Below are 25,672 nucleotides of genomic sequence, written 5' to 3'. Positions count from 1 at the left end.
CTGCTGAGAATTAATAATGGCTTTATATTAAGCTTTACAAAGCTGATTGATTTGCAATGCTCGATTTTAGAGAATTAAATCGTTATTCAGTAGCTCATTCCCTGTGGGCGCGCGAAGCATTTCAAAGTAAAATTCTTCCTAAACCGAAACACTAGTAAATCCTCACAGAGCCGGACTGCCTCAAGTTACTGCTCATTCAAGAGACCAGTGCCACAGTATTCTCTGGTGAGTATTATTGGCAGGTCTAAAAGTGGCGTGTATCCATGTGTGTTGGTCCAGTACGGAAAACACACTATGCACTTCAGAGTTGCTCTTATAAACACTGATTGCAGCCACCCAAACTGGCAGCACCAGTTGCCTTCTTTTGGCTGGATTACTCAATTTCTCATCTTCTAAAGGAGTTTTCCACTAAATCATGTTAAGGTACAAATAAGAGATTACAGCATGAGGTATATCTTGCACACATGGTCACATTTTAATGGAAAGTAAAGCATTTTCAGTTCTACTCAAAGTGACCTTTCTGGGCTTCCTTGTCATCGGTCACTAGTTACAGAAACAAAATTAAGATGAAATTGATACATGTGTCCTGTGCTTTGTGTTAGGCTAGTGTAAGTATATATAAAAGCAGTAGTTTTGTCAGTTGTTTAAAGATGGTACCTGTGATTTTATGTTGTATTATGTGTTAAAACTGATCACTTCAGGAATCTATAGTTTCCTTGGGCTGATGCTTCAGAATTTTATCAAATACTGTAATCTGTAAGGTTGCATTGCAGTGCTCTGCTTTTAATGTGAAATGAAGGATAGGCTATAACTTACCGTGACATCTGGCTGAAGTGTTTATGTGGATTTCACAATTTAACTAACGTCTGTGAATCTTTTAATTACTAGTTAAATGATGTCAGGGTTGGGAAAAGAGCAAGTCGGTTGTACATTTTGGGTTATTCCAGCTCACTCTCATATTTTCTGTATGTTTTGAGTGATTCCCCCTTTAAAGTCTTTCTGCTTATTGTAAACTTCTCTTTGTGAAGCAAGTTTTTAGCTTATTTTATCTTGTTCATGAGTTGACTAAGGTGATGTAAACCCTGTCACAAATTGTACGACAAAACTCCAAACTTTTTATGCTCATATTTTATGAATAAGTTGGTGTGTTCTTTATGCTATGACAGTTAAATTTTAATTTTGATACTTCTCCTTGAATATCAGTGGCTCTGATCATTATGATATAGCCTACTTTTGTGGTATGATAATGGTTGTTATTCTAACTTTAGTGTTTCTTATTTACAATGTTATTAGTTTTTCTTCAGTCTTGTTTTACTCCTGCATAGTCATGTGATGTTCTGAATGTTCCATATCTAGATTTCTGAAAAGCTCCACTGGTTGGCAACTATTGTCACATTCAGACCACGAAGAATCTTTTAAAACCACAAATAACCATTTGGTATCTTCAACTTTCATTAAAAAAGCTTTAAACTGGAAATAAGTAATGATGTGACATTTATTATCACAATTAATGATACTGACTGACGTTTTTGCCAAATCACCCTGCCCTGTTGCGTAGTTATTGTAAGATGGTTAATGAAACACTGATTATTAAACAGATCACGTAAAATGCTCTAAGTTTGCATGCATTTTTAAAGATATAATTCATACAACTAATTTTGCAAGGAATGAAGAAGGAAATCTGAAAGTATCTGAAATGTGTGCATTGTACTGTAGTATGGTAGTGCTCTTAACACATCGGCAGTTGGATACGGAGCTGTGTAAAACCTGAGGTGTAGTGTTTCCTTTCAAGGTGCTTCAGATGCTACTGTGACTGTGCTGCAAAACACTGAGCAACAGAGGTTCACAGATATAAAACCTCATTTTGGAGCTTTCTCTGTTGTGTATTTCCTCCACCCTTAAAACCTGTTGGATGTGTGTTCAACTGGCTGCAGCCATTGTGTTGAAACATTACTGCATAAAACCAGTGCGCTGTCTGCTTCACTTTGAATCAGGCACTCAGGTGTGATGTTCTCAAATAGTAGAGACATGGAAAAGTGGTAGCTGAGGATAAAAGCAGGGAGAAATTCATGGCTTTCATTTCCCAGCAAAATGGAACTGCTCTTGCTTTAATGCACTGAAATGAAAAGGGCATTGGAAATGTTTGGAAAATGTTCATGATTGAATCATTTGCACCATTTTGATGGCAGGTTCTCTTTCCTGTATTTCACTTGGCTGGATATAAATGTTTGACTCAGCAGGGTAGCTGCTTAGAAAGTGTGAGGGAAGTCGCTCTTTTAGTCACTCTCCGGTTTTGCAAAGGGGAGAAAGGCAGAGAGTAGTGCTTGACACAAGTTTAAAGCAAGGTTTTCTGACTAAGGTGGTGTTATAGCGATGGGAGCAAGTGGTGGAAGGAACAGTCCCTTTTTCCTTACATGCCTCTTTACCAAGGAATGCAGAGAATGCTGGGAGTGTACCACACTTCAGAATGAGGAAGGTGATACTTGTGGAGAGTGAAAGACAGTGAGAGTGGAGTGTGGTTGCTATCGGTAGGGTCTCAAAGCACTTCACACTGCATCAGTAGGGCTCAAGACCTGAGCTGTAAGTGGTGCTTAAAACATGTCATTAAGGTCATTGTGGTGGAGGGATGGCAGTTTAGCTTAGGATCTGCCCAGAAACGTCTTGAAGCTTTCTCAGGCCCGTTCCCCATCACTTAGTTACCACATGACAGACCGTTATCAGTATTCTGCTGAAGAGGATCTACAGCTGACGGAATCTGCAAAATGAGATTCCTCAGACATGGAGAGTAAGGGGAAATGAAAATGTCTCTACAGATACTGAATTGCTGTTCAATCCCCATACTTTCTTTCCAAAACTGTTGCAGAGGTGTTGATTCTAGTCCTACAGTTTAGGTCTTGGAAACTTTGGGGGCTTTGTCTAGCCCATTTTGTCCTTAGGATGTGTTACAGACTGTATCGTAGGTGGGGATGGGAATCGTTAAGAATTTAACGATTCCAATTCTATTATCGATATTGCTTATCGATCCGATTCCTTATCGATTCTCTTATCGATTCTCTTTGGGTGAGGGAATAAAAGAGTACAAAGGGGTGTGTTTGCATTAACTGTCTTTTATAATTCCATCTCTGCACAATAAATATAACATATACAGTATGTACAAATAATAATAACAGATGACGCCGGTTCGGGGGGGTACAGTGAAAGTGAAACTAAAGACACTTTACTAATTCCTCTATTGCCGCATTTCTACTACGTGGAACCGGTTCGACTCGGCTTGGCTTGTCTCCCATTGTTGTGCACCTCATTTCCTTTCCCTTCTTACCTTCAGAAACTTGTATTTGAGGAGTTATGACGTTTGTTGCCCGCACTGGAACTGGAACCGGCCCGGCGTTCACTCTGCTGCTATGTTCACAAGCGCCGCTAAGTAGCGTATCAAGTACATGACATTCCTGTAAATCAGGGGTCACCAACCTTTTCTCTTCTGTGGGCTACTTTTACCTAATGAAGTTGCTGGAGGGCTACTCTAATTTAGTAACATTTATTTACATAGCTATTTTTCATACATACACATATTTTGTATCATACGTTTGTAACATTGTGCTCTTCATTTATTTTATTTATTCATATATCTTTGTTTTAACATTTACAATACTTAAAAAGTGTTAATATGAAACTATTATTTTACTTTAATTAAGAAAATCAAAAGTAGAAAAAAACAGATACAAGCATTTGCATGCTGTATTCCTAAATATTTTAATACTATGTCAAAAATTATGAAATGGAACAATCCTGCATATTTTTATAGAATTACTAAAAATAAATAATACACACCTGTATGTGCATTTTTAATACTTTGAAATTGTGAAAAGGAATGTTGTCACTCACACAATAAAACTTCACCAGCATGTGCTGCTGTTTTTCTGAAGGATTTTACCTTTTCTAAATTCACATATGCTGACAAAACATATTAATTAAAACCAGAACTTTGTGCACATAAATCCACCATCCCTGTCACTTCTACAGAGTCATCACACTGGAGTCAAACGCAGACGCACTTGTTCAGGTCCGACTCCAGCTGTCTGAGCGCATGCGCAGATGGTGTACATATGTTTGCGCTTGTCCAGGATGTGAACCACTTTACTGATTCCTCTGTTGAAGCGCTGGCCTTGGTCAGTTTAGTGAACATGGACTGTTGTTTTTGGACTTTAGTTTTCAGCTCTTTTACCTTCTCTTCATGGAGGCTGATTCCCACCGGAGAATCTCCAGAAAAGTTTCTGTGAACTTTGGTGAAATTCCGCTCCACGGTGCATCTTTTACTGACTTCCAGAACGCGCCACAGATCACACACACACACACACACACACACACACACACACACACACACACACACACACACACACACACACACTCGTCTTTCACCTTTGTCAAACAGAAGTCCGTGTCTCATTGTTGGTGAAAATAACTCCCTGACTATATTTGGCTGACATCGTTGTGGGGCTAAACCCACTACCTGCCTGGCATCTGGCTCATCCTGGGCCCCGCCCCTCTCCAATGACAGGCAGCAAACCAGCACTAAAGTTTGATTGACAGCTAGTTGACTGTTTCATCTCGGGAGGGGGACACTTGTAATTTTGATTGGGTGGAAATTTAGACCTGTTCTACCAAATGACGAATCAACTTTGTGTTCTTATATTAGTGACCCTTGGCGAACCAAGATCACGAGCAATGTGTTGGAGAACCATGAACTAGTTCTATTTTTAGAACAGGCCTGCGGGCGACTTGTGTGGTCCCTGTGGGCGACCTGGTGCCCGCGGGCACCGTGTTGGTGACCCCTGCTGTAAATGATTCACATGCTGTGGACAAATGTTTGAGGATATTGGAGGCCTTTTAAAGACATGGAGGCTTTGCAAGTGTTCCAAGTAAGTGGACCTGGCGTTGTCTGTTTAGACCGTTTCTGCCTCAACGCCATGTTGGCTACGTTCCAACCTAAACAATGCAGCATACATGTGATGTCATCGCGCATGCACAACCAAGGCAGAATCGATAAGCAGAATCGTTAAGCAGGCAGGCAAACGATTCCAAGGAATCGAGCTACTGGGAACCGGTTCTCTGAAAGAACTGGTTCTCGATTCCCATCCCTAATCGTAGGTCAGATGTTCAGAGGTCAGATGTTCACTCAGGTATCTGCAGCTGAATGTGACCAGAATGTGTGGTCAGTCCAACATCATGACTTTACATTGGCAGCAAACACTTCACATACAGTTATGCAGGTAAAAGTGAACAAACTGACTGCTTGACAGACTCTGAAGAATGATCGAAAAGTGACTGAAATAAACCCACTATCTTACCTGCAATAACACTTGGCTAGTGGGATGAAGACCTTAGTAGAGACAGGTTGTTTGTGACAGGATGTTAGATTAAAAATATAGCGTGAGGAAAATTGTCTAGCAGTGACTTCTAAAGGGTAAAAAAAAGAAAAGAAATTGAATTAAATTTAATTGAAAACTGAATGTCCAACCTCTTACCTGAGTGTTCATAGTCAAACATCCCAGCCCAGGTATCAGTCTGTCATTTTGTAGGAAAACACTTTTTGGATAGTTCGGTATTTTAGACCAATCACAGGAAATGACAGGAAGAAAAAATGCGCCATCATAGCTCAAAAAGGGGACGAGAGAAAGTTTTTAAGTATTGTGCTGAAGTTGTAACTGTTTGTAATAACATCATAACCAACAACAAAATGAGTTGGACATTATTTTTTTCCCTTTGTAAATGGAAAAAGCTGTCTACCAAAAAGACATGTTAGTGTCAGATGAACAGATAACGCTGCCTATAAGCAAATAAAAGTCGAGCACATTTAGACACAGTGGACAAAGTTAATGAAGATAGGTTGTACATATGTACGGCAGAGTTCTTCTGTTGTAAAACTGCATTGTGAAACATAAAGTTAGAAAATGTATTTACAACATAAAAGCATGAACCATGATTTAGTGAAAAGAACCTTCGTTGTGCATTAGACCCTTAAGCCCAAAGTTCTATCTGTGTTGCCATGGTAATGCTATGCGACACTTGTCACAGTATACACTTGCTATACATCCACATAAACAGAGCAACATCAGTTAAAAGTTCAACTAAACCAATTGTCGGAAAACAGAACACAATCCAAATGGCAGCCACTTAAATGGGCAAATGTCTAAAAGCAGCTAACAGTCTGAGACCAGCATATGTCATGAATAATTTAGTAAAACAGACCAATGAGACAAACCTTGCAGTGCGAAGCTAACAATAAGCAGATCCAACAGTACAAGTATTATTTCTCCACTGCTAAAATTCGCTGAATGAGACAAAGAAGAGCAAAAATAAAGTTCGCAATATGAAGCGGTGACTATAAATTTTGTCTTTCTTGTACTGTTTTCTGATCTTAACTTGGTTTTATATGAATTAAACTTTTGGTCTTGGCTAATCCATTGTTTTGTGTGGCATTGAAATGATTCCAACTGGAAACAAGTGTGCCCAGGGTTTAACAGGTTCCCTTCTGAAAAATGAAACATATGGTCCCTTCAATGTGATGCAGCTGTAAATGATTTGGGACAAAATCCAATTATAAAAAATATTTGAAGCTGTAAGTCAGTTGGAATGAAAACTCTTCAGAGTCGATCAGTATTAATGTCAAATTTACTTCTCAGATCTTTTTTTTTTTGTCCTTCTAATATTGATGTATTCTTTCTTTTCCTTCACCTATTCTCTGACCACTTGCTGACTCGTATCTAATCAGGGTTGTGTTTTTGACCTTTTGGGCACCAAAGCTGTGAAGTGCCTGCGTGATTTCTAAAGCATGTGAGAGGTCTTTTTTTGGCCTCACTGGTTTTAACGAGCTCCGCTGGGAGTCGCACCAACTGTGTGCCGGTGTGTGTGTGGTTAAGAATGAAGTAAAGTGGGCATGAATCCAATCATTTCACATTTTGTTTTTATTTTCATTTAGGTTTTTCATTATTATAGGTTAGATATTGAGTAGGAGCTGTTAACAGATTAAACTGAAATCAGTGTTTGTTTCACTTATGTTTTTTTATTTACCTGAACAAATCTAAAAAACAAATGTGAAAAAGTGAGCTGCCCCTGCAGGTATATCTTGTGGATCTTGTCCTTTAATTATTTTTAACTGAACAGAAACATTGAAATAAGCATGGATCAGGATACAAAGTAACATGATTTTAAAAAGGATGTGAACATTAAACTGTTGTCGTTGCACTTTAGCAATAAGTGGTTGAAATGTGTAACGTGGCATTTTGCAGATGCACAGGGTGTCCGTTGACCCTTAAAAAGTCTTAAATGTGATTGTCCTAAATTAAGGCCTTGATTATCCCTAAAATTGATAATTGAATGTCAGTAGCAGAAACATTAGTCATGGACAAATGGATAGTAACATTTGCTGGATTAAAACATGGTTAAGACTGGTTCAACACAATAACTATGAGGCCTATTGGACTGTTGTTTATATGGATTGCAGGTTGGAAATTTAACCAAAGAAAATGTCTGAAAAATATCTTAAAGTTATAAATGCAGCTTCATCAAACCTGCAGAAACCCTGAATGATGCCAGGGCTTTCAAGTCTTGACGTAGCCTATTCCAAGTAGAGCATGACGATATATTAAATGAATTCAGTGACTCAAGGTTGTGGTTTGTGAAAATCATGAAAAAGCCTATGGCAGAATCAGATGATCCCTTCTTGTGATATATTTGTTGTGAGGGTGTTTCTCCAGTTGTACATGGCATGTAATTTGAAAAAATAAGCAGTATTTATGAATCAAGATTTGTCTTCACTTCATGCAGCCTTAAAACAATCAATTAAAATCCTAAATTGTCCATAACATTGAAAAAAAATTAGGTCATTTCTTTCCGTGATGGCTGACTTCTATTTCCAAGTAGGATGCACTGATAGGACAATGATTAGCCTATCACTGGGAAGCAAGGAAGTCTCGTATGTATATGTACAAATATGAATAACCATTTTAAAGCCTTTTAGTCCTTCATTGTATTATTTTTGAATGAGCATGAATTTAATCATAAAAAATGAATGTCAAATCTCTAATGTAACATCATTAGTGAAGCTGTTGTCTTCTATGCTTATACTAATGTGCAGCTGCCATACTGGTGCATCCCTTAATTCAAGGTAATGTTTTTTTCCATCAAAATAGGTAGATTACTGAAAAAATGACATATCAAGAGACTTGCTAGTGAAAAAAACCCCCAAAAGATAGGAGCAAGTTACTTTTGTGTCCTGATTTGTGAGTCTTTTGAGTATAAAAGCTTCTCAGTCATTTCGCTAAGAAGTTGTGGGTATAATTGACTGGGAGTTGACTGTATGATGGAGTAAGTTCTGTAACTGCTACTGTAAGAGGGTTGAGCAGAAAGTTGCTCATTACTAATCCTTTCCTCCCCGGCCCTTATGTCCAATTATATCAATACGCAGACATTGTTTCAGTGTTTGCCGGATGCTGTCATCCTGCAGCTGCTGCACACTACTCATCCTCTCCCAAACAGAAGTCTCTTAGTCTTTGAATGTTCTCTATTGTCTCCCCCACTTTATTAGATTTGTGTGGCTCTACTGCACTGCTGCATTTGGGAGAATGGTTAGAAATCTACCTGGAAGTGTGTTTATTGGTGTATGTTTTATGTATGTGTTTGTGTCTTGGTCATGACTTTGTGAAGCATAATTGTGCAGATCTTTTTCTTTTTCATCCTAGTTTTCTATGCTACTCTCAGCCTTTGTAGAAACAAGGCTAGACTTTGAAGTGGCGATAGTTCAGTCAGCATAGACGGCTCATCGATTTCAAGTTTGTTTTTTTTTCCCTGTCCAGACAATCATAACTGAGCCTTCAATAAATTTTCCTCCTTCTGTTTGATTCCATTTTTGACCATCTATGCATAAATCACAGCACTCATTATCTTGACTTTGCCTTGTCTCATACACAGATACTAAATATTATACTTTATACAACCTACTACTTTGTGTAGTAGTATTCAGTGTCATATGTGAAACCCTAGTGTTCTGCATTATCACATGACCAACAGGCTTAAAAATCACTATGGAAACTGTTATCTGGCAACTGTTGGCAGATGTTGATGTTGGCTGTAGTTTTCCATAGAAATTGTTTGTGAGATATAAATAATTGTTCCTATCAGTTGCTAGTGTTAGCTGCTACCTTTTTAACTGGTTTCAAGCTGCAGGAGTGCACTTTTCGTTGGTATGAAAATGCACCATAGTGAGTTGTACTGGAGTCACTTTTCGTGTTTCTGTTCACCTTCAGTAGTCGCCCATCTTCACTGCAGTACATGGTGGTTTTGGCTCCAGTTCCTCCAGTGAATATCCATATTTAATGTATGCTAATAGGGAACTCTGGCCTGCACTCTAGCATAGTAGGTGGTGGTGGTGGTGGTAATGCATCTTAAACACTAGAAAAACAAAAGAAGATAATGACAGTAATGCATTGTGGGATGCAGGACACCATTCATAGCTTGAGTGGTGTGCTGTGAAATGTGGCCAGTGTAGTGTGTCATCTCAGTAAATCATGACTGTTTTCATTACTTACTACTTTTGGTCAGAATCAGTATGCCAGTCTGGACACGACTGGTCCACTTTTGTTGCTCATGACTAGACTCCTATTTTTAGGTAACGACAACCTTCCACTCAGTCACATTGACTGGGTCACTATATAACATTTTTCAGAGGCTAAAATAGGACATTCATTCATGACCAACACAAAAAATGCCCCATTGTTCCCCTTGTTGCACCTCGTCATCTATAATTAAACAGAAAAAGTGCCTCACATACTGTACATCCTCCCAAACTGGATTGTATTTTCTTATGAAGTTATTGAAGTGTCATAGCAGTGCATTTCTGAATTTGTTTGTGTTTGTTGGCTTTAGGGGCCTGAGGCCTGGACGTCACCTGGACGACGACGACATTGTGCCTGAACTGGCTCACATTCATCCCAGAGAGCGACCAGACTGGGAAGAGACCATCAGTGCCATGGTGAGACAAACACAATAGCTGTAATGTTTTCTGTTGTTTGCATGTACACATGTATGAGCTTGTCTGTGTCGTGGTAATGCTAATGCTCCAAGTGAACTTGCTCATATAGAGTGTCATTCCTGGCATGTCAGATCCAGCGATAACCCCACACCACATTGATCCACTGGTTTGCAGCCTGTCGGTCTCTTATCTGAGTCTGTTTTCAACCCACTAGATTGATTAGTTGTGTTGCTCTCCCCAATTGAAACCATGTCCCCTGGAACACTATCACACATTCATGATTAATGCAGACGTTCGTTGGCGTCCTGAAGCTACTCGGCTCAAAACTCTCTGCGTAGATAGTCATCCACCTGCCATCTGTGAACTCCTGTGTTATTTGTTTACTGCAGCCCCTCTTTGCACGTTGGGTTTCATTCACCAGACAGCATCATTCATTATTTCCTTCCCTCCCGTCTTTGGTTTGGGTCTGCCTTCCTTGCATCAACAGCATGGTGAAAAAAAAAAAATGAGGCCGTCTCCATGGTAACGTGCCGAGCCACCCGTGGTTGGCGCGTGGTTGGAACCCGATTGCAAACGCTCACTTCGATAAGGCAACATTGAGGAAGAGCAACAATAATCTCACCAGGCTAATGAATATTGATTGCAGAGGCGGGGCTTTTAATACTTCATGTCTGCTATTCTTTCTTCAATATTTGATACGAGAGGGACTCTGTACTGGAGTGGCATGCATTATGTATGCCTCCGGTGGTTTGAGGAGGTGATGAGAAGAGCTAAGCAACTTAGTGTAAGCTGTCACACCAACGCCCTGTTGCACTGTGTAGGATAGATAATTCTCTGTGTCGACTGCAGAGCACTGCGTAAAGGAAGAGTGCATTCCCAAAGCTCTGCAAAGCTAAAAAACAAAACAGCACCACCGTTTTTAATAGTTACAGAACTTAACTGGCATGTACTGTCAAAATCATGTATTGTAATACTTATAATGAAAATATGAATATATTCATGTGTAAGCTGAGCTCTGAAATGTCTTATTCTAACATCAGTGAGTGTGGTTGTTTGGATGCACACTCTTTTATACATACTTATACAGCACCGTACAATAGTCTTAGGTCACCATTATATTTGTTCTTCTAACAAAAGTTATAATGACGACACAAAAATTTTTCAGTCTCTGCATCAATATATCAACTGGAAGAAATACAGTATCTGTAGAAAAAATATATGTTTAAAAAAAATATATAAAAGACATATAAAAGATGTTCTGCATTAAGCTTGTTTAAATATTCTATCAAATTATTTCATAAAAATTCCTGACAGTTGTATATATCAGCCCTGTGATGAATTGGCGACATATCCAGGGAATGAGTGAATGAAGGAAGGAACAAACCAATGAACCCCAACCAAAACTTAAGGTAACTTTAACTTATAATTGAACTTGTTGTTGCCTCACCTTCATGACAGATTAAAGCCTCTGCATCTGCCATATCCAGTATTATCCACGGTGTCCACATGTTCAACAACAACTGTTCTTTGTCCGGATCTTTGGACCGGTTTTGAGTCATTTTGCATTGCTGTGTTGACCGTATTTTATTACAAAAAGGAGAATGAAAATGTCTGTTTCGAAAATATCATTGTTAGTGTGGACCGGGCATTTGAAAGTGTTCAGCAATCAATATTAGCTGGTAGGAGCCTCATTTCATGTGCCTTGGGATGCTCCCCACCAGTCTTTCACATTACTTTTGGGTGCTTTTTACTAATCCCAGGTCTAAAAGTTAAGCAGCCTAGCTTTGTTTTAAGACATTCATCTTCCTCTTGATCATGTTTCTGAGGTTTTCATCAAGGCTCAGGTTGGGAACTTTTGACTGGTCTGTTTTCCAGAGCTGTATTATTCTTTCTTTCTCTGTCTTTCTCACTTAAAGAAAGTGTTAAAATCTCAAATCATATCAAATATTACATTTTAAAACTTGACTGGGTCCGGGTTACCGACAGTCTGCAAACATTTGAGGTCCCTCCACCTCTGTCAAACTCCTCTGGTATAAACTTGTTAAAAAGGCGGCGTGAAGTGTCTCAGCTGTCTCATAAACCCTGACCTCATCTGCATATCACCTTTGCTGTCACTGACCGTCTGGCTCTGAGGCAGAACACTGGCAACTTTACAGGTCTTTGCTGACGTTGTGTGACGCAGTTTTCTCAGAAACTGTTCTTGCAGTTTCTTTCCCCATAGATTCATATATCTTACCGTGATTGTTCTCGATTCTGAAGTGTGTTCCTCTGGCGTTTCCAACGAGCTGCTATCAGATTAAGATGGATGTCAGAGGACACCGCTTTTAATGCAAACACCACAATAAATCTATCAGCTGATGAAAGCTCTCTCCCTGGGCTCTGTTAATGTTTTGTTGACCACAGTTGCACTTACCTTTCAGCACAGTTTAAGCTAAATAAAGCAGATGAGTGGCTTCCTGTAGGAATTGTAAAACATTTATTAAGAGAAGAAATCCCAGCTGTATGTGGATGAATTGGCCAAAAGCTGTGAAGTGTGCTGTGTGGCAAAATAATCCTAACTTAAATGTCCACTTGAGTGCTTTTTTAGAGCTTTCAGCTGAATCTTACTTAGCTTAAAAGGGGAATAATTGTTGCATTATGATTCTGTTTGTTATGTAAACTCTAACTTGAACTTCACTTTTTAAAACTTTCTATTAGAAAAGTGACAGATTTGTGATCCTGTGAAGTTTTTTAATTACACAGAGCCCAGTGACAGTCATTCCTGACACTTTGCCAACAATAACATATTTTCACTGTCAACAAAGTGAAAAGACATTTGCAAATAAATACAGATGAAGCCGCCAAGATAGAAGTTTCGTGTGATACTTCCAGCCTCTTGAAGTGTTTTTGTTTTATCACACTGCTTAAAGAATCGAGGCGTTGCCCTTTTGTTTTAGTTTACATGTCTTAAGCGAAAGGGGAGAAAGCTGGGAATGCATAATAGTCTTTTTATACGAGAATGTTGTCTAGTGAACATTTTGTCTTGTTAACCCTGCATCTACTTGTACTGTAGATATAGTGCAACCATTTGGACAGATGACTTAACATTGACTAAAGGGGCAGCTATGACAACTCTTAATATTGCAGGTGCATTATTGAAGATTTGTCCATGTACGTGTTCTTGCTTGCAGGGTTAGGCTGGGTGCAGTAAAATCAATGTGGAGAGCATCAAAACTAACTAAAATTACTTTACACAGAGGTAACAGTTGCAGTTGGTCCCCAGTGTTGGATGTTTTGGATGATTTGTCACAGTTTTCTACTCATACAGTACTGTGCAATGTCCTTGTTCAACGTTCTGTTTGTTGGTTTAGTAAAGTTCTAATGACCACACATATGCAATTTGTAAGTATCTGTATTAAGAACCAAACTGGATATATGTGAAGTATGTACAGCAGGAAAAACAAAAGTTTCAGGGAAAACACAGCTCCTATAAACCAAAGTGGTCATATTTAGCCATATTTAACCTCTTTTTGCACTCAGCCCGCCTTTAACCTTTTTGTTCTGACAATACGAGATTTATTGCATTCATGTTCTGATCTTTTACACCAGGTTTCTTTCAACATGTCAGATGTTTCTAAATGTTTGCGCCGCTTCTTGTCATGGGATCAGGGGTCATGCTAAATAGTGACTTCAACTTTTGCAACACGTTTAGTTCAGTTTTTTGTGTCTTAAGACTGTGCACACGTTCACTCTTTTTTCTTGTTGTATCTGAAGAAAAGGAAGTGAGAAATAAATATGTATGCTCATTTCAACCCTGCAAAGACAACAAAGATAAAGGTGGACTAAGACTTTTGCACAGTACTGTATATGATGTTAAATATGGTCCTAACTGATGCTAAATTACATATATTGTTAGTGAAGAATGTATCATTTTCTTGTGAAAAGATGTTCAGATTCCACCACCATGCTTGCAAGTCTTTGGTGAAAATGCTAGAACCTAAACAATACCTGCATCAACTCTGTGTAGAAGTTTTGGATAATGTTTTCTGCAACTTTAGGCGACACTAGATACCATTATCTTTGAAATGCAGTTGACTACAACAAATTCCACCAGAAACTTAATGTAATCACACAAGCTTGCACAAATCTGGCATTGTCAACCTTTTAATAATCAGCGTTTTTGTCAGCAGGTTTGATGAAAACTCATTAAAATGGGCAACAGACAGATGCACTGTTAGACAATCAGATTATTGATCTTAAGCATTTTTAACTTGCCCCATTCAGTCTTTTTCCTTTACTGCCTCAACTCATTAAATGGTTGGTTTGATAACACTGGAGTTCATTCACATTAGAACTTCACCTTGTCCTCGCTGTCACATGGTTCTGGATATACCCTACAATAAACACTACAGTCAGCTGCAGCAGCAACACGAAATATGCTCAGATATGAAAGCATTTGGCTCCATGAATGCTTATGTGAACCAGACTATGATTAGAAAATTACTCAACAGTGTGACATTCCATTTGAGAGCTTGTACTCTACAGATCGGACTGAAAACTTGTGTTCATCTGAGTTTTTGCTTTTGTTTGTTTGCACAGGCGAGGAGTGCAGAGATCCCCGAACTGAGGGCGGAGCCTTTGATGCGCTCATGCAGCAGCAGCACGGCTAGCATGAAGGTCAAGAATGTCAAGAAGTGAGTCCACATGTGCACACACCTGCCGATCTGCCTCTCTCATATCTCCCGCTCCCTTGATTGATCTCTATCGCTCTCCTCTCGCTGTTTATCGCCTCTGCTTCCTGCTTGAGTTCCTTCCATTCCCTGAGTCTATTTCTGAGTCTTCCTCCTTCCTCCACTCCCTCTGTTTGCACTGCACTCTGCCTCTTCGCCTAGTCATACACACTCCAAGGTGTTATCATGAGTAGAGGATGAAGTGCTAACCAAACTGTGCCTCTGTGTGTTTTTTTAGACTTAATTTTACCAAGGGCCACTTTCCGAAACTGGCAGAGTGCGCTCACTTTCACTATGAAAACGTGGACTTTGGCACAATCCAGGTAAAGACCTTAAAGTTTCACTCATTACCACACACACATCATGTCACCTCATGAAGATGGACTGTACAGATATGACACTCAAACGTAGTAGAAGTTGTTTTTTATCTTTATACCAGCGTGGTTGTCAGTCTCGTTGCAGACAGTTCTTTGAACTTGCCTGTTTTTCTTCAAAGACTCGAGCTTTCCCCTGCAGTGCTGGGTATGAAATGGAAAGCCGATGTTCATGAAGACGCAAGCATGGGTCTCACATCAAATCAACCCTAAACTGAATTCAATTCATCTCTCTACATGCTGATCTTGTGAAGATTTGCATTTGTTTGATTCGTTCCTGAACCCCCCTCATGGCCTAAGCCATTCAGATCATTTTGTGCAGACCTGGTGTTGCAGTTTGTCTTCGTATCAATTAAACAAGAATATACTCTGGCTCGTTTTGAACATCAATATGGATAAAACTATTTTCTAAGGTGAAATTGCTTCTGTCTGAAGACATGAGGCTGGATAAAAGCAATTTAATGGTCATTAAAATTCAGATTGAACCTCCCTTTCACTTGCCATTATAGTAAAAAACCAGCAGGGGTCAGCATTCATCTAGGTTTATGGCACTTTGCTTGGAGGTAAGAAGGACAGTTTACTTAAAAAAGCCTCACATGTAGGTTATTTAATGATGTAACTCAGGTTACAACACACAAACATTCGACTCATTCACTGCTCCCATAAAGGGAGCTCGGTGGCTAACATCACCCATCTTTACCCCTTTGTTATCCCAGCTGTGTGTGCATTCTTTGTGGTTTTCATATGTCTTTGTAAGTAGCGCAGCGTCTTTGTTTTGCTTGGGTATTTGCTGCTCTCTGGTTTTAGTATTCATCATGGCTCCTGCCTCTCCAGTGAACAGAGCCCCAAAGCTTAAACTCATGTCTTCTTTGTTTGTTAACGGATTAATTATTCAGTATTTGTTCCTCTTGTCAATCAGTATATTTTATGTATAATCTTCCATCAGCCAAACATGTTTACTTGTCTAATGAATTGGTTCTGTTGATTCGGCCCAAATGAATGTGACATGATATAAATACTTGAACATTTTGTGTTATGAATGAGAACGTCACTGCCTTGTTGAGCCCTTGAATTAACTGGGAGGAGCCATCACTCAGGATCTTACACTGATAGTGTTGTGATGCGCTTGTTAAGCTTTAATTCTACATGCTACCTAATTTTGTCATATGTACATAGTGTGTTGCTTATGATGGTTGACTGATGCGGGCTTTTCCTTGGTTAATGTGAATTATTCAGAGCACAGGGCTTCTGGTGTGTGGTACATATACCTTCTGCTTATTGGATTTTGTTGCCTCAAAAAGAAGCTGCAGTGGTACCGTCCTGATCAGATGCCGTTCTGTGTTTTCATTAGGAATTCTGATAAAAGTAAGCACAATCGTCACATTAACAGTATGGCAACTTTTTTTATATCTACTTCCTCAAACTCAAGTGGGCAAAAGCAGGAAATATGTCAAAGCTGTGATCACAGATTTACTGATTAGTATCTCCATGTTTGCAGTTCAGACAGATGGAAACATTTGGACTTGATTGGTCTTGAAGAGGAAAACAGATCAGTGTGTAGGAAAATTTCAAAACCTGCAAAAACCCAGAGTAGTCATATTTATCTTTTGGTAAAAACCTTCAGTACCACCACATCAGTGTAACCCTGTAACTGAAATTGCTTGATGGTGAATTGTGTTTTCCATGAAGATAGTCTATGAAGAGTTTTGGTGAGAGCTGGAGGCCACCTCAAAGTTCTCAATGCAGGAAAGTACCCTGTTGTTGTGTTGTATTTTTGCATATATCCTTTATTTAATTAACTCACAACTTTTATAAACTATAAATAAATAAAATATATGACAATATTTAGGTCTATACAATAAAAATTCATCCCGCCCAAACATGATTTCAGTGCAAATCAAGAAGCAATCACAATAAAGAAAAGTTGTATTTTTCTTTTTAAGTGACTGCAATAAATGAGACAAAATTCCTGAACTTAGATGATTAGATTTAATATCTCTGGTGTCTCTGTTTTGCTAAGAGGTTGGGTGTGTACAACTTAGGAAGATGTAATTGCAGGAATGAAATGTAATATTCCTTATCAAGTTTTGATTAGTGTATAATCATGAAAATCTGGATCTTTATTACCTTAGAATGAACTACAGGGAGAGAGTGTCACCTCAACAGAATCGGCCATGTTTCTGCAGTAGCATCCAGTGTCAGTGACGCTCAAAAAGCCCAGAGCAGACACACGAAACACTGTCTTCAATGAAGGCACTGTGCATTAGTGCATTTTTTGCAGCCTCCATAAGGGTGGATGAAGGGGGTATTCAGTTGGTTGTGTTCTGCAAATTCACTGCTGGAACCCATGTATAATAAACAAACAATTTTGCGATTTATTCTCTGTTGATATGTTGATGTGTGCAGTCGTTTTTTGTTTACTAGTCTTGTGCAATATTCGCCAGCTGATGCCAACCATCTCAAAATGGTGGAATAATCAATCCACCATTAATCAATCAATAAACAATTTTGCGATTTATTCTATGTTGATGTGTACAGTCGTTTTTTTGTTTACTAGTCTTGTGCAATATTCGCCATCTGATGCTAACCATCTCAAAATGGCGGATTAATCAATCTGCCACTACTTACACAGATGTGGATAGGGATACTTTTAAATATAGGCTTATTACTAAAGTAAACCAATGTTCATCTTTTATCAGCTGTGTTCAGTCCAACCATGAGGTGTAGGAACACATCTGCAATATTTCCTCCGGCTCTGTATTTTGAGTGCAGTCTGTTCCACTAAAGCAAGGTTAGGCCTTGGGTTCAGGTTGGCGAAAGGCCTTCAGCTGGAAGTGAGCTGACATATTCTTTCATTTCCATAATAAAAATCCTTGCCAAAGGAGAATGTGAGTCAGGCCAGGGTTTTGTTATGGAAACATTAGTATTTCATAGTCACAAAATGCCAAAGAGGAGAGGGTCTGTATTCAGCAGTACTTGCGTGGCAGTTTTTTTTTTTTTTTAAACATTTAAGAAGCAGTTTCTTGTATATCCAGCTACTTTGTTATGAGCAAGTTTGTTTCTTAAAGCTTTTGTTTAGATGTCATGGAGGCTGTGTGGTGTGCCATTGTGAAAGCACTGGATGAAAATGGTTAAAAAACATTCTTTTTTTCTCTGTCTTGAACTAAAGTCTCAAGATTTGCTCAAGGCTTCCGTTTAGCCGGATGCAACGAATAGCACAACTGCTCAGTGACCTTGTTCAGTTCAGAAGAGCATGATGCTAACACTAACAAGAGTTCAGCTCCCACCAAGGCCACTCACTGCAAATACAGACATGTCATTATGTGGTGATTGTACATAAAGTGACCTTAAAATACATATTCATCAGCATATGCTCAGCACTTGCATCACAGGTATTTATAAGTGTATTTTTGGGGTGTAAGCTTGCAATCAGGATGCAAAAATATCACTTGTAGCCTCTATATTTGGGTTAAATCAGTCCATTGCATGTTTTTCCTCTCAGTGTGTTTCATTTGGGAAGGTGTGAACTCTATAATTGCATGTGGGTTTGGACCAAAACAGCCACAGTGAGACCCTGTAGTAGACTTTATCTTGGTTTGGTTCATTTGTGGAGGGAACACAACCTGACCTTTGTTGAACTACTGCTGTGTTTCATCCAGGTCTTGAACATATCCTTATTACATCAGATTCTTAGCTTGTACTAGCTTTCAATGCATCTTCTTCACTCCAAACCATATCTCCTCATTTCATAAACTCTCAAACAAACCTCCACATGCACCATAATGTGTTTGTTATTGGCATATTGTATTTATTTACCTCTGTGAAATAACAGGCTTAGTTTTCCTCCTAGAACTCTGTTTATACATCTGTGAGATTGGAAAGGATTTAACATCTTCAGGGTGGCCATACCTTAACTGTGATGAAAAAATAGAATTTGATTTTCTAAAGTTGACTTCCAGCCTCTTGATAATTCAACTGTACATATCCATTTCTAGTTTATAAACAGACAATTTTGGGCCTTTAGGAAAATCTTACATACATGATGGACTTGTAACTTCAGTATGAAAAGACAAAATATACATGATAAAGACTTGCCAGTAGACATACAGGTAATTGTGCAATGAGTAAGTAAGCTTGGTTTTATGCCTGTAAGCAACAAGTGACTTTCAGAAATCCTGAAATCTCACACAAGTTTAATCCGTTGATGAAGGAAAATGACGATACAGTATAGCACTCTTGGCTTGTAGCTGTAAAACCACTGACATTAAGGATGACTCTGATCCATTCAAGGGTCCCAGGAAGTGGGTGTGAAATTTTCCAACTACCCGAAACTCACCTCACCTGAATGGAGTGCAGCCATTGTTAATAACGGCACCTGTACACCTGTATGTTTGTTCCTGTGAAAAGAGAAAAGTCTGTAGGCTTAAAACCACTCCTTATTTTTGCACCAGGTGTTGTCTAGTCAAACCACAGTAGAAATCAGTATCGATAAGCTGTTCATCACATGACTTGACTAGTATGTAGGAATCATGGCTGCAAGTTTTTGCTGCTGAAAAGAGAAGAATTGTTGAAGTTCTCTGAAGCTGGAACAAATTACATGGTGTTTGGCTGGGAACACAAAACGCTGAAAAAGGAAAAAAAGATCGGTGGCACACTCCTGACAAAGAAGTTAAAAAGCCATTACTTTTAATATAATGTTTTTAGAACTTACTTCCTCATGAAATACCAACCTGAATAAAGGCTTTTTTTGTCAAAGCATCCTGGATTTTTGCTCTTGTTATATGGTAGCATATGTGCACTTGCTTCAAGATTTGTTGAATATGAATTAATAGCTTTTTTTTCAACCAATATCAGTCTGATGTTTAACTTCTCATAAGAATCTATTGAGTATACAATTTTAGTTAGAAAGCTTTTAACAGTGACTCTATTGATGATCTGTTTAGTAGATCTGCTGAATAGCTTGAATGCTTCATACCAAGGCTCAACATTCTGCAGGAAATGAATTTAGGTCCATGCCAACTCGGTAGCACCCGATCCTGTAAATCTTTCAGGTACTGTAATCTCACGCACTTCATCCCTTCATCAGGCTGGAATCTAGAGAATGTGGAGGCCACTTCAACCGAAATTACTGTTGTTTTCATAGCTTTTTTGAGAAGGATGAATGCTTTGGAACATAACATACAATCCCACTTGATGTGAGTCTTTACTCCTTTGACCAGACACATTGTAAGGTGTTCTGGCTCTAAGAAATGTGTTTTTATTTAGATTTGGACTTAGACTTGTACTTTATTTGTCCCAGAAATGAGATTTGTTTCCACTCGACTGTACATAGAATTGCCACACAAAAACACACATCGACATCAAATAGAAAAGAAAAACATACAGAAGAGGCAGACATCACAAATACACTTGGTTATTTATGGATTTATCCTTTGAGTTAGTCCATTTTATTCTCCAAGTCGTAGTACTGTGCAGTGTGTAAACTGCTGAAAGGGAGGCATTTATGAGGTGATGAAACGGCTTTGTCTAGCTCCAAAAATCGACCGAAAAATTGAATAATACAGCAGTCAGAGCTCCATACTGAAGTGGCTGAAGTTGCTGACCCAGACTTCATGCTTTTTAGATTAATTCGCAGTTTGATTTGAGAGCAGATGGATGTTTGCCTTAACAAGCATGTGTATTTAATAAGCTAAGCCGTGTTTTTAAGACCTCCCTCATTCCAGTCTTTAACAGGAGTATTTTCAATGCTGTATCTACTGGTTTCTCCGTGACAGTTTGACGTTGCACCGCCCGTGGCCTCTGCTCTGCTTGATGCCTCTCTTGAACGGCCTCCAGCTTGCCTCTGTCTGACTCTATTTCCTCAGCCCTCTCCCAACCCCATAGGCCAGTGACTACATGATACAGTCTGCAGCCAGACACAAGGAAAACAACTTTATCGACTTCACTGCTACTATCCCGCTGTGCCCGTCGGCTCTGCTCTTCCATATGGTTTATCTACAACCTGCCATTTCGTCCCGCCTGGTCACACATAGGCCACGCTGAGGTTCAGGCTCTTACACGTTGTACTATTAATGGAGACTCAAAACCATGCAAACTAGCCTTGTCCAAAAGTGATGTTACAGCCTTCCACTATTGTATGATGCATGATGATTAACAGCATGTAAAATTAGACAGTAATGTTTGAAGAGCCTGTAATTGCCTCCACTAAGGAGGCCATGTGATCACTCTGGTTTGTCAGTTTGTACAAAAACGGCCAGCTGATTTTCATGAGACTCAGTGAAAGGGTAGGATATGAGCCCCTCAACTCAATCCATAAAAAGGGTTGGTGGCTGGAGTTTGTTTTTTACTTTAACTTTGAAACTGACTTCTACCAGGCTGACGCTGCAGATTTTTTTGGACTGATTTACCCCCGTCATTCTGGTATCTGATCTCAGTCAGTCTTGGTGTGGTAATGTGAGGGGTTTACAGATAGAATCTTCATCTAGAATCCCTCATAGTTTCATCTGGGCCTCCCTGAGCATCCAGACATGTTCGATATTTAGTGGAAATCAAGCAACTGCATCACTAGTTTTCAAGTAAATCTACTGGGTACAATCTAAACTGTTTTCCTCATTTGTTTGCAGCTGCATCTCCATGACATTGGAGGAATATTAATAATATCGGGTAGGTTATAATTCACCATTTTGTAGCCTGTGCATGTTTGATATTAGAGAAGAGAAGCCATGAATATTTTCCTTGTGTGTGATGCAACCTGATTGCAAAACTCCAATGGTCTGAGCTGGGTTTCAGGACCCAGACTTCAGTGAAACGAAGCACTGGTACCATGTGACAAGTCAGAACTACACAGATCAGCCCTAACATTACTTTCAACACCAGGTAAAGTGGTGGTAATTTTGATTATGTCATTACAGTGGTACATTTCAGTGGGTGGGATGTATTATACGTTAAGATGAAACACGGTGAAATAGACAACTTAATGATTGGAGTCACTTTGAAAGGGACCAAATTGTGAAGGCTTAATGATTGATTCAGAGGATCTTCAAATTTGTTGGGTGTTCCAGGTGTGCAGTGGTTTGTACATAGTAAAAATGGTAAGAAGGACAACCCATTTTCAGCCCAATCAGACACTGGGAACACTCCTTAAGACCAACAGTTTTGGAAGTGCTCTGATCTGTCACAGTTTGTTCCTTGTTAATGATGCTCAGCTCAATATATTATCCATTTTGGGGCTTCTTAATACATCAGCCTCCAGGATGATATGTTCACTTGCTGCCTATGTTAATATTTCATTAACCTTGGAAGTCAGAGCTTGGAATAGGTCTCCTGTTGCAGTGTAAGAAGTCAGAAAACCAATATTCACACCAGGTCTAACAATGTTTGCCACTGTTTGCTGTACCACTGCAAATCAGCATATTCCACTGTATTTGGTAGATACAAAAACCGCAGTATGATGATCCAAATATCAAGTTGGTTTGTACTGTGTGTGTAGCAAATTTAATTAGACACAGAATAAGACAAAAGTACTAGTATCACACCAGCCATGGAATTCACTATCAGATCTTTGTTACTGTAGTTTAAGGGGTTAAATTAACCCATGGCCCCAGCTAAAAAAAAAAAATCAGATATCATAATTGGTGGTTTGGTTGTGGTTTAATAATAAGAGAAGGGCTATTGGAGATGGTGGAGGTCTGTGCTCTGTGTCTTTCTACTCATTACATTAATTGAACTTGAATGGCTGTGAATTAATAACTTGTTTACAGTATCTTTCACATAGAAGCTATGGGCAGCTGTGTTAACCAGCATAGGTTGCTTTAGGGTATGGGGAACCTGATATCCACCAGCTATCATTTTCCAGCTGTTTGTGTCTGTTTTTATGGCTGGGTTTATCCGCTGTGGTGTTAAGGTCACAGCCAGATGGATCTTTTTCTGCTCCTGCACTCAGCCCAGGCATTTAATGGCTGCCCACACAGGAAATGTTTTGCACTAAACAGACTGGTGGTGAATTAGAACATTTTTACCATCATGCACACTCCATTATGCAGATTTGGAAGATATGGATGTTCTTGGATATAGATTAAAACTGAACATAAGTTGCCCAAGACTTGGTTGAGAAAGAAAAAGTAAGACAGTATATTGAGCCTTTGACAATAATCATGACAATCAATCTGCGTTTAACAGCTGCGAAGGAGTGCCCCCTCTCTGGTTTCGACAACAGTGTGTGCAGTTATAAAGGGTGTGATTTTTTTTTTTTTTGTTTCTGGGTGAATGAGGGCAGGAGGAGGCTCCATGTATACAAGCGATCATGCATGTGATGAAGATTGACACCCCCCCCTCTCAGCTATTCTTAAGGCCAGCGCACTGTGTTGTTGTCATGTGTCTCGGCCTCTTCTTCCTTCAGGCTGTGACACGACAGAAACGTCCCTCTGAGGGAGGGCAAGGGCTGCTGCTCATCATTTTGTTTGCGCTGTTACCCACCCTCCGATCCATCTATCCATCTATTCCTCCATCAGTCGCCTACCTCCGCCCTGATGGCTCAGCGTTGTGACACAATATGCTCCCACTGCCCACTCACCCCCTTCCCTCACAAAGCACCAGGAGAGATGCATAGAGATGAATTCCCTCCCCTGTTGGGACCTAATCCATCAACTGCAGCATTACACCAAAGACAGCGGTGCCCAGTGCACATCCAGCCAGGCTGCCCTTTAAAGGCACAGAGCTGAGAGTGTTACACACAAATCCACAATTCACATCACACACACAGTTTTGGTGATTGGTTTTGTGTTCGTGTTAATGTGCACAGACTCCAGGCCGTGGTCCGAGATGATGTCAAATTGAGTCACATGTTCACGCAGAGGACCTTTCCACCCCCAGTGAGCTGAGGATGATGTAACGGCTAGATTCATTCGCCCTTGTTAGGGGAAACAAAAGACCAGCCAGAGCAGAAACACACACATGCACACACAAACACACACCTCTTTCATTGTTGTAACTGGGGGACAACATGATAAACCAGTTTTAAGATGTGGTTGGGCTTAAAGCTACAAAGCACTTAGCAAAGTGGGACACAAATCCTGTATTTGTAAACAAACATAGTTACTATGTCCAGGATTTTATTCTTCTTTCCCGTGTTACTAAACATCTTTCTGCATATTTTAGTAATGGTTATGCAGATAACTACAATGATATTATCGGTTATTCTGCCAACTTTCTGCCACTACTCACAACTAATATGAGTCTAATAACACACTGTTTCCCATAAAGATGGAATTAAACATTTGTACCTCTTCTCATGAAATGATTGTAACAATGTGATTTATTCTTGATAAATACAGTGTAACTGGGACTGAGTATGCAATCAGTGCACAAGATCAAACGTGACTAATTGTATGTTTTAAGAGGAAAAAAAAAGACCAAAGTGTCTGAAAACAAAATTATTTCAGCTTTATGGTCAACACTGTAGTTTAGTTATGCACAGACACCTTATGAGGAAGATGAGTTATTGGTATATAATTTTTAATTATATTTTCGGACAGAGAGGAGCGAGCTTCAGAAAGAAGTGTTATTACCCCCTGATTTCAGCTCGTGCAGCTTCAAGACTTGCTATGACTATCTGTGGTTTGACATCAGGAATCTAAATGGCCTGGATTCTCATCACTCCATATACATAAGAGCATTTTACAGAAAGGTGCCAGTCAGCAAATTTGAAAACCAAATATAATACATGTACATACAGTAATATAAATCTTTACCTTTGCTGACGTTCGGGAGGTCAGCAAGACACCTTTCCTGTCCAAATCCCACCCTCATCTATCTAGCCTCTGTTGTTCCATTTGCAGCTTGACTACACTGATTTATTTCCCCTCTTCCTTCTTCACACTTGACAAACCTTCCCCTCCATTTCGACCTAACCTGGGAGGTTAGTAGCGGGGATATGCCTCGGACGTGGGAACGTTGTTACTGCTGAGCTGGCTGTTGCTCGTTCACCTCAGCAGCGCTAAAGGCATGTTAGGAACGCCATAGCCGTCTCCAGCCCCCTGGAATGAAATTGGGATGCTTGATGTTGTTCTCTATTTTCTAGCAATTCTGTAAAATTGGATTGTTGAATTGGCTTCAGAGAATAAAGTCCATTTAGTTTACGAATCGTGAGCTGTTAAGGATGTATGATTATATGTAAAAATACAGATAACAGTGTTTTGAACACTGGCTTGAATCAGTAGCGTATATATTGACAATTTACTCTACGCTCTAAGGCAAAAATCCATTTTTTAGCCTCACTCACAACCCTCTCATCTTGTGGGTATGTGGTGTCAGGCCCCTCCCCTTGCACCTCATTGCACTTCTTTGTGCGTATGTACAGTATGTTTGTGTGTGCATGAATCCCAACCCTGCAGGAAGCAAATCTTCCTCATAATGGGATTTGTTTTGTGAATCTGCTCCAAGTCATGATCTCATCCCTTTGCAGCGATCAGTCTCTGTGTTTCAAATCCCATGGTGGTCCTCTGTCCCTCACTGAATCCATTTTTATAGCTTTTGTAATGATTTTAGAGGACTCCTTCACACTT

At 39.5% G+C, this 25,672-nt stretch overlaps 1 protein-coding gene across 4 annotated transcripts in view; it reads left to right on the top strand.

Annotated features, from left to right (window-relative positions):
* The window catches only part of arhgap32b (Rho GTPase activating protein 32b), a 133,379-nt gene that overhangs the window by 47,600 nt on the left and 60,107 nt on the right, over positions 1–25,672 (top strand). For all 4 annotated transcript variants that reach the window (XM_030154815.1, XM_030154817.1, XM_030154816.1 and 1 more), the window contains exons 3-5: positions 9,922–10,027; positions 14,606–14,700; positions 14,975–15,059. In XM_030154815.1, coding sequence (XP_030010675.1) covers positions 9,922–10,027; positions 14,606–14,700; positions 14,975–15,059 — 286 coding nt within the window. The remainder of the gene's footprint in view (positions 1–9,921; positions 10,028–14,605; positions 14,701–14,974; positions 15,060–25,672) is intronic.

Source organism: Sphaeramia orbicularis, chromosome 14 (assembly GCF_902148855.1).
Source record: "Sphaeramia orbicularis chromosome 14, fSphaOr1.1, whole genome shotgun sequence".
NCBI classification, from domain to species: Eukaryota; Metazoa; Chordata; class Actinopteri; order Kurtiformes; family Apogonidae; genus Sphaeramia; species Sphaeramia orbicularis.
This window is presented reverse-complemented; position numbering and strand designations above follow the sequence as displayed.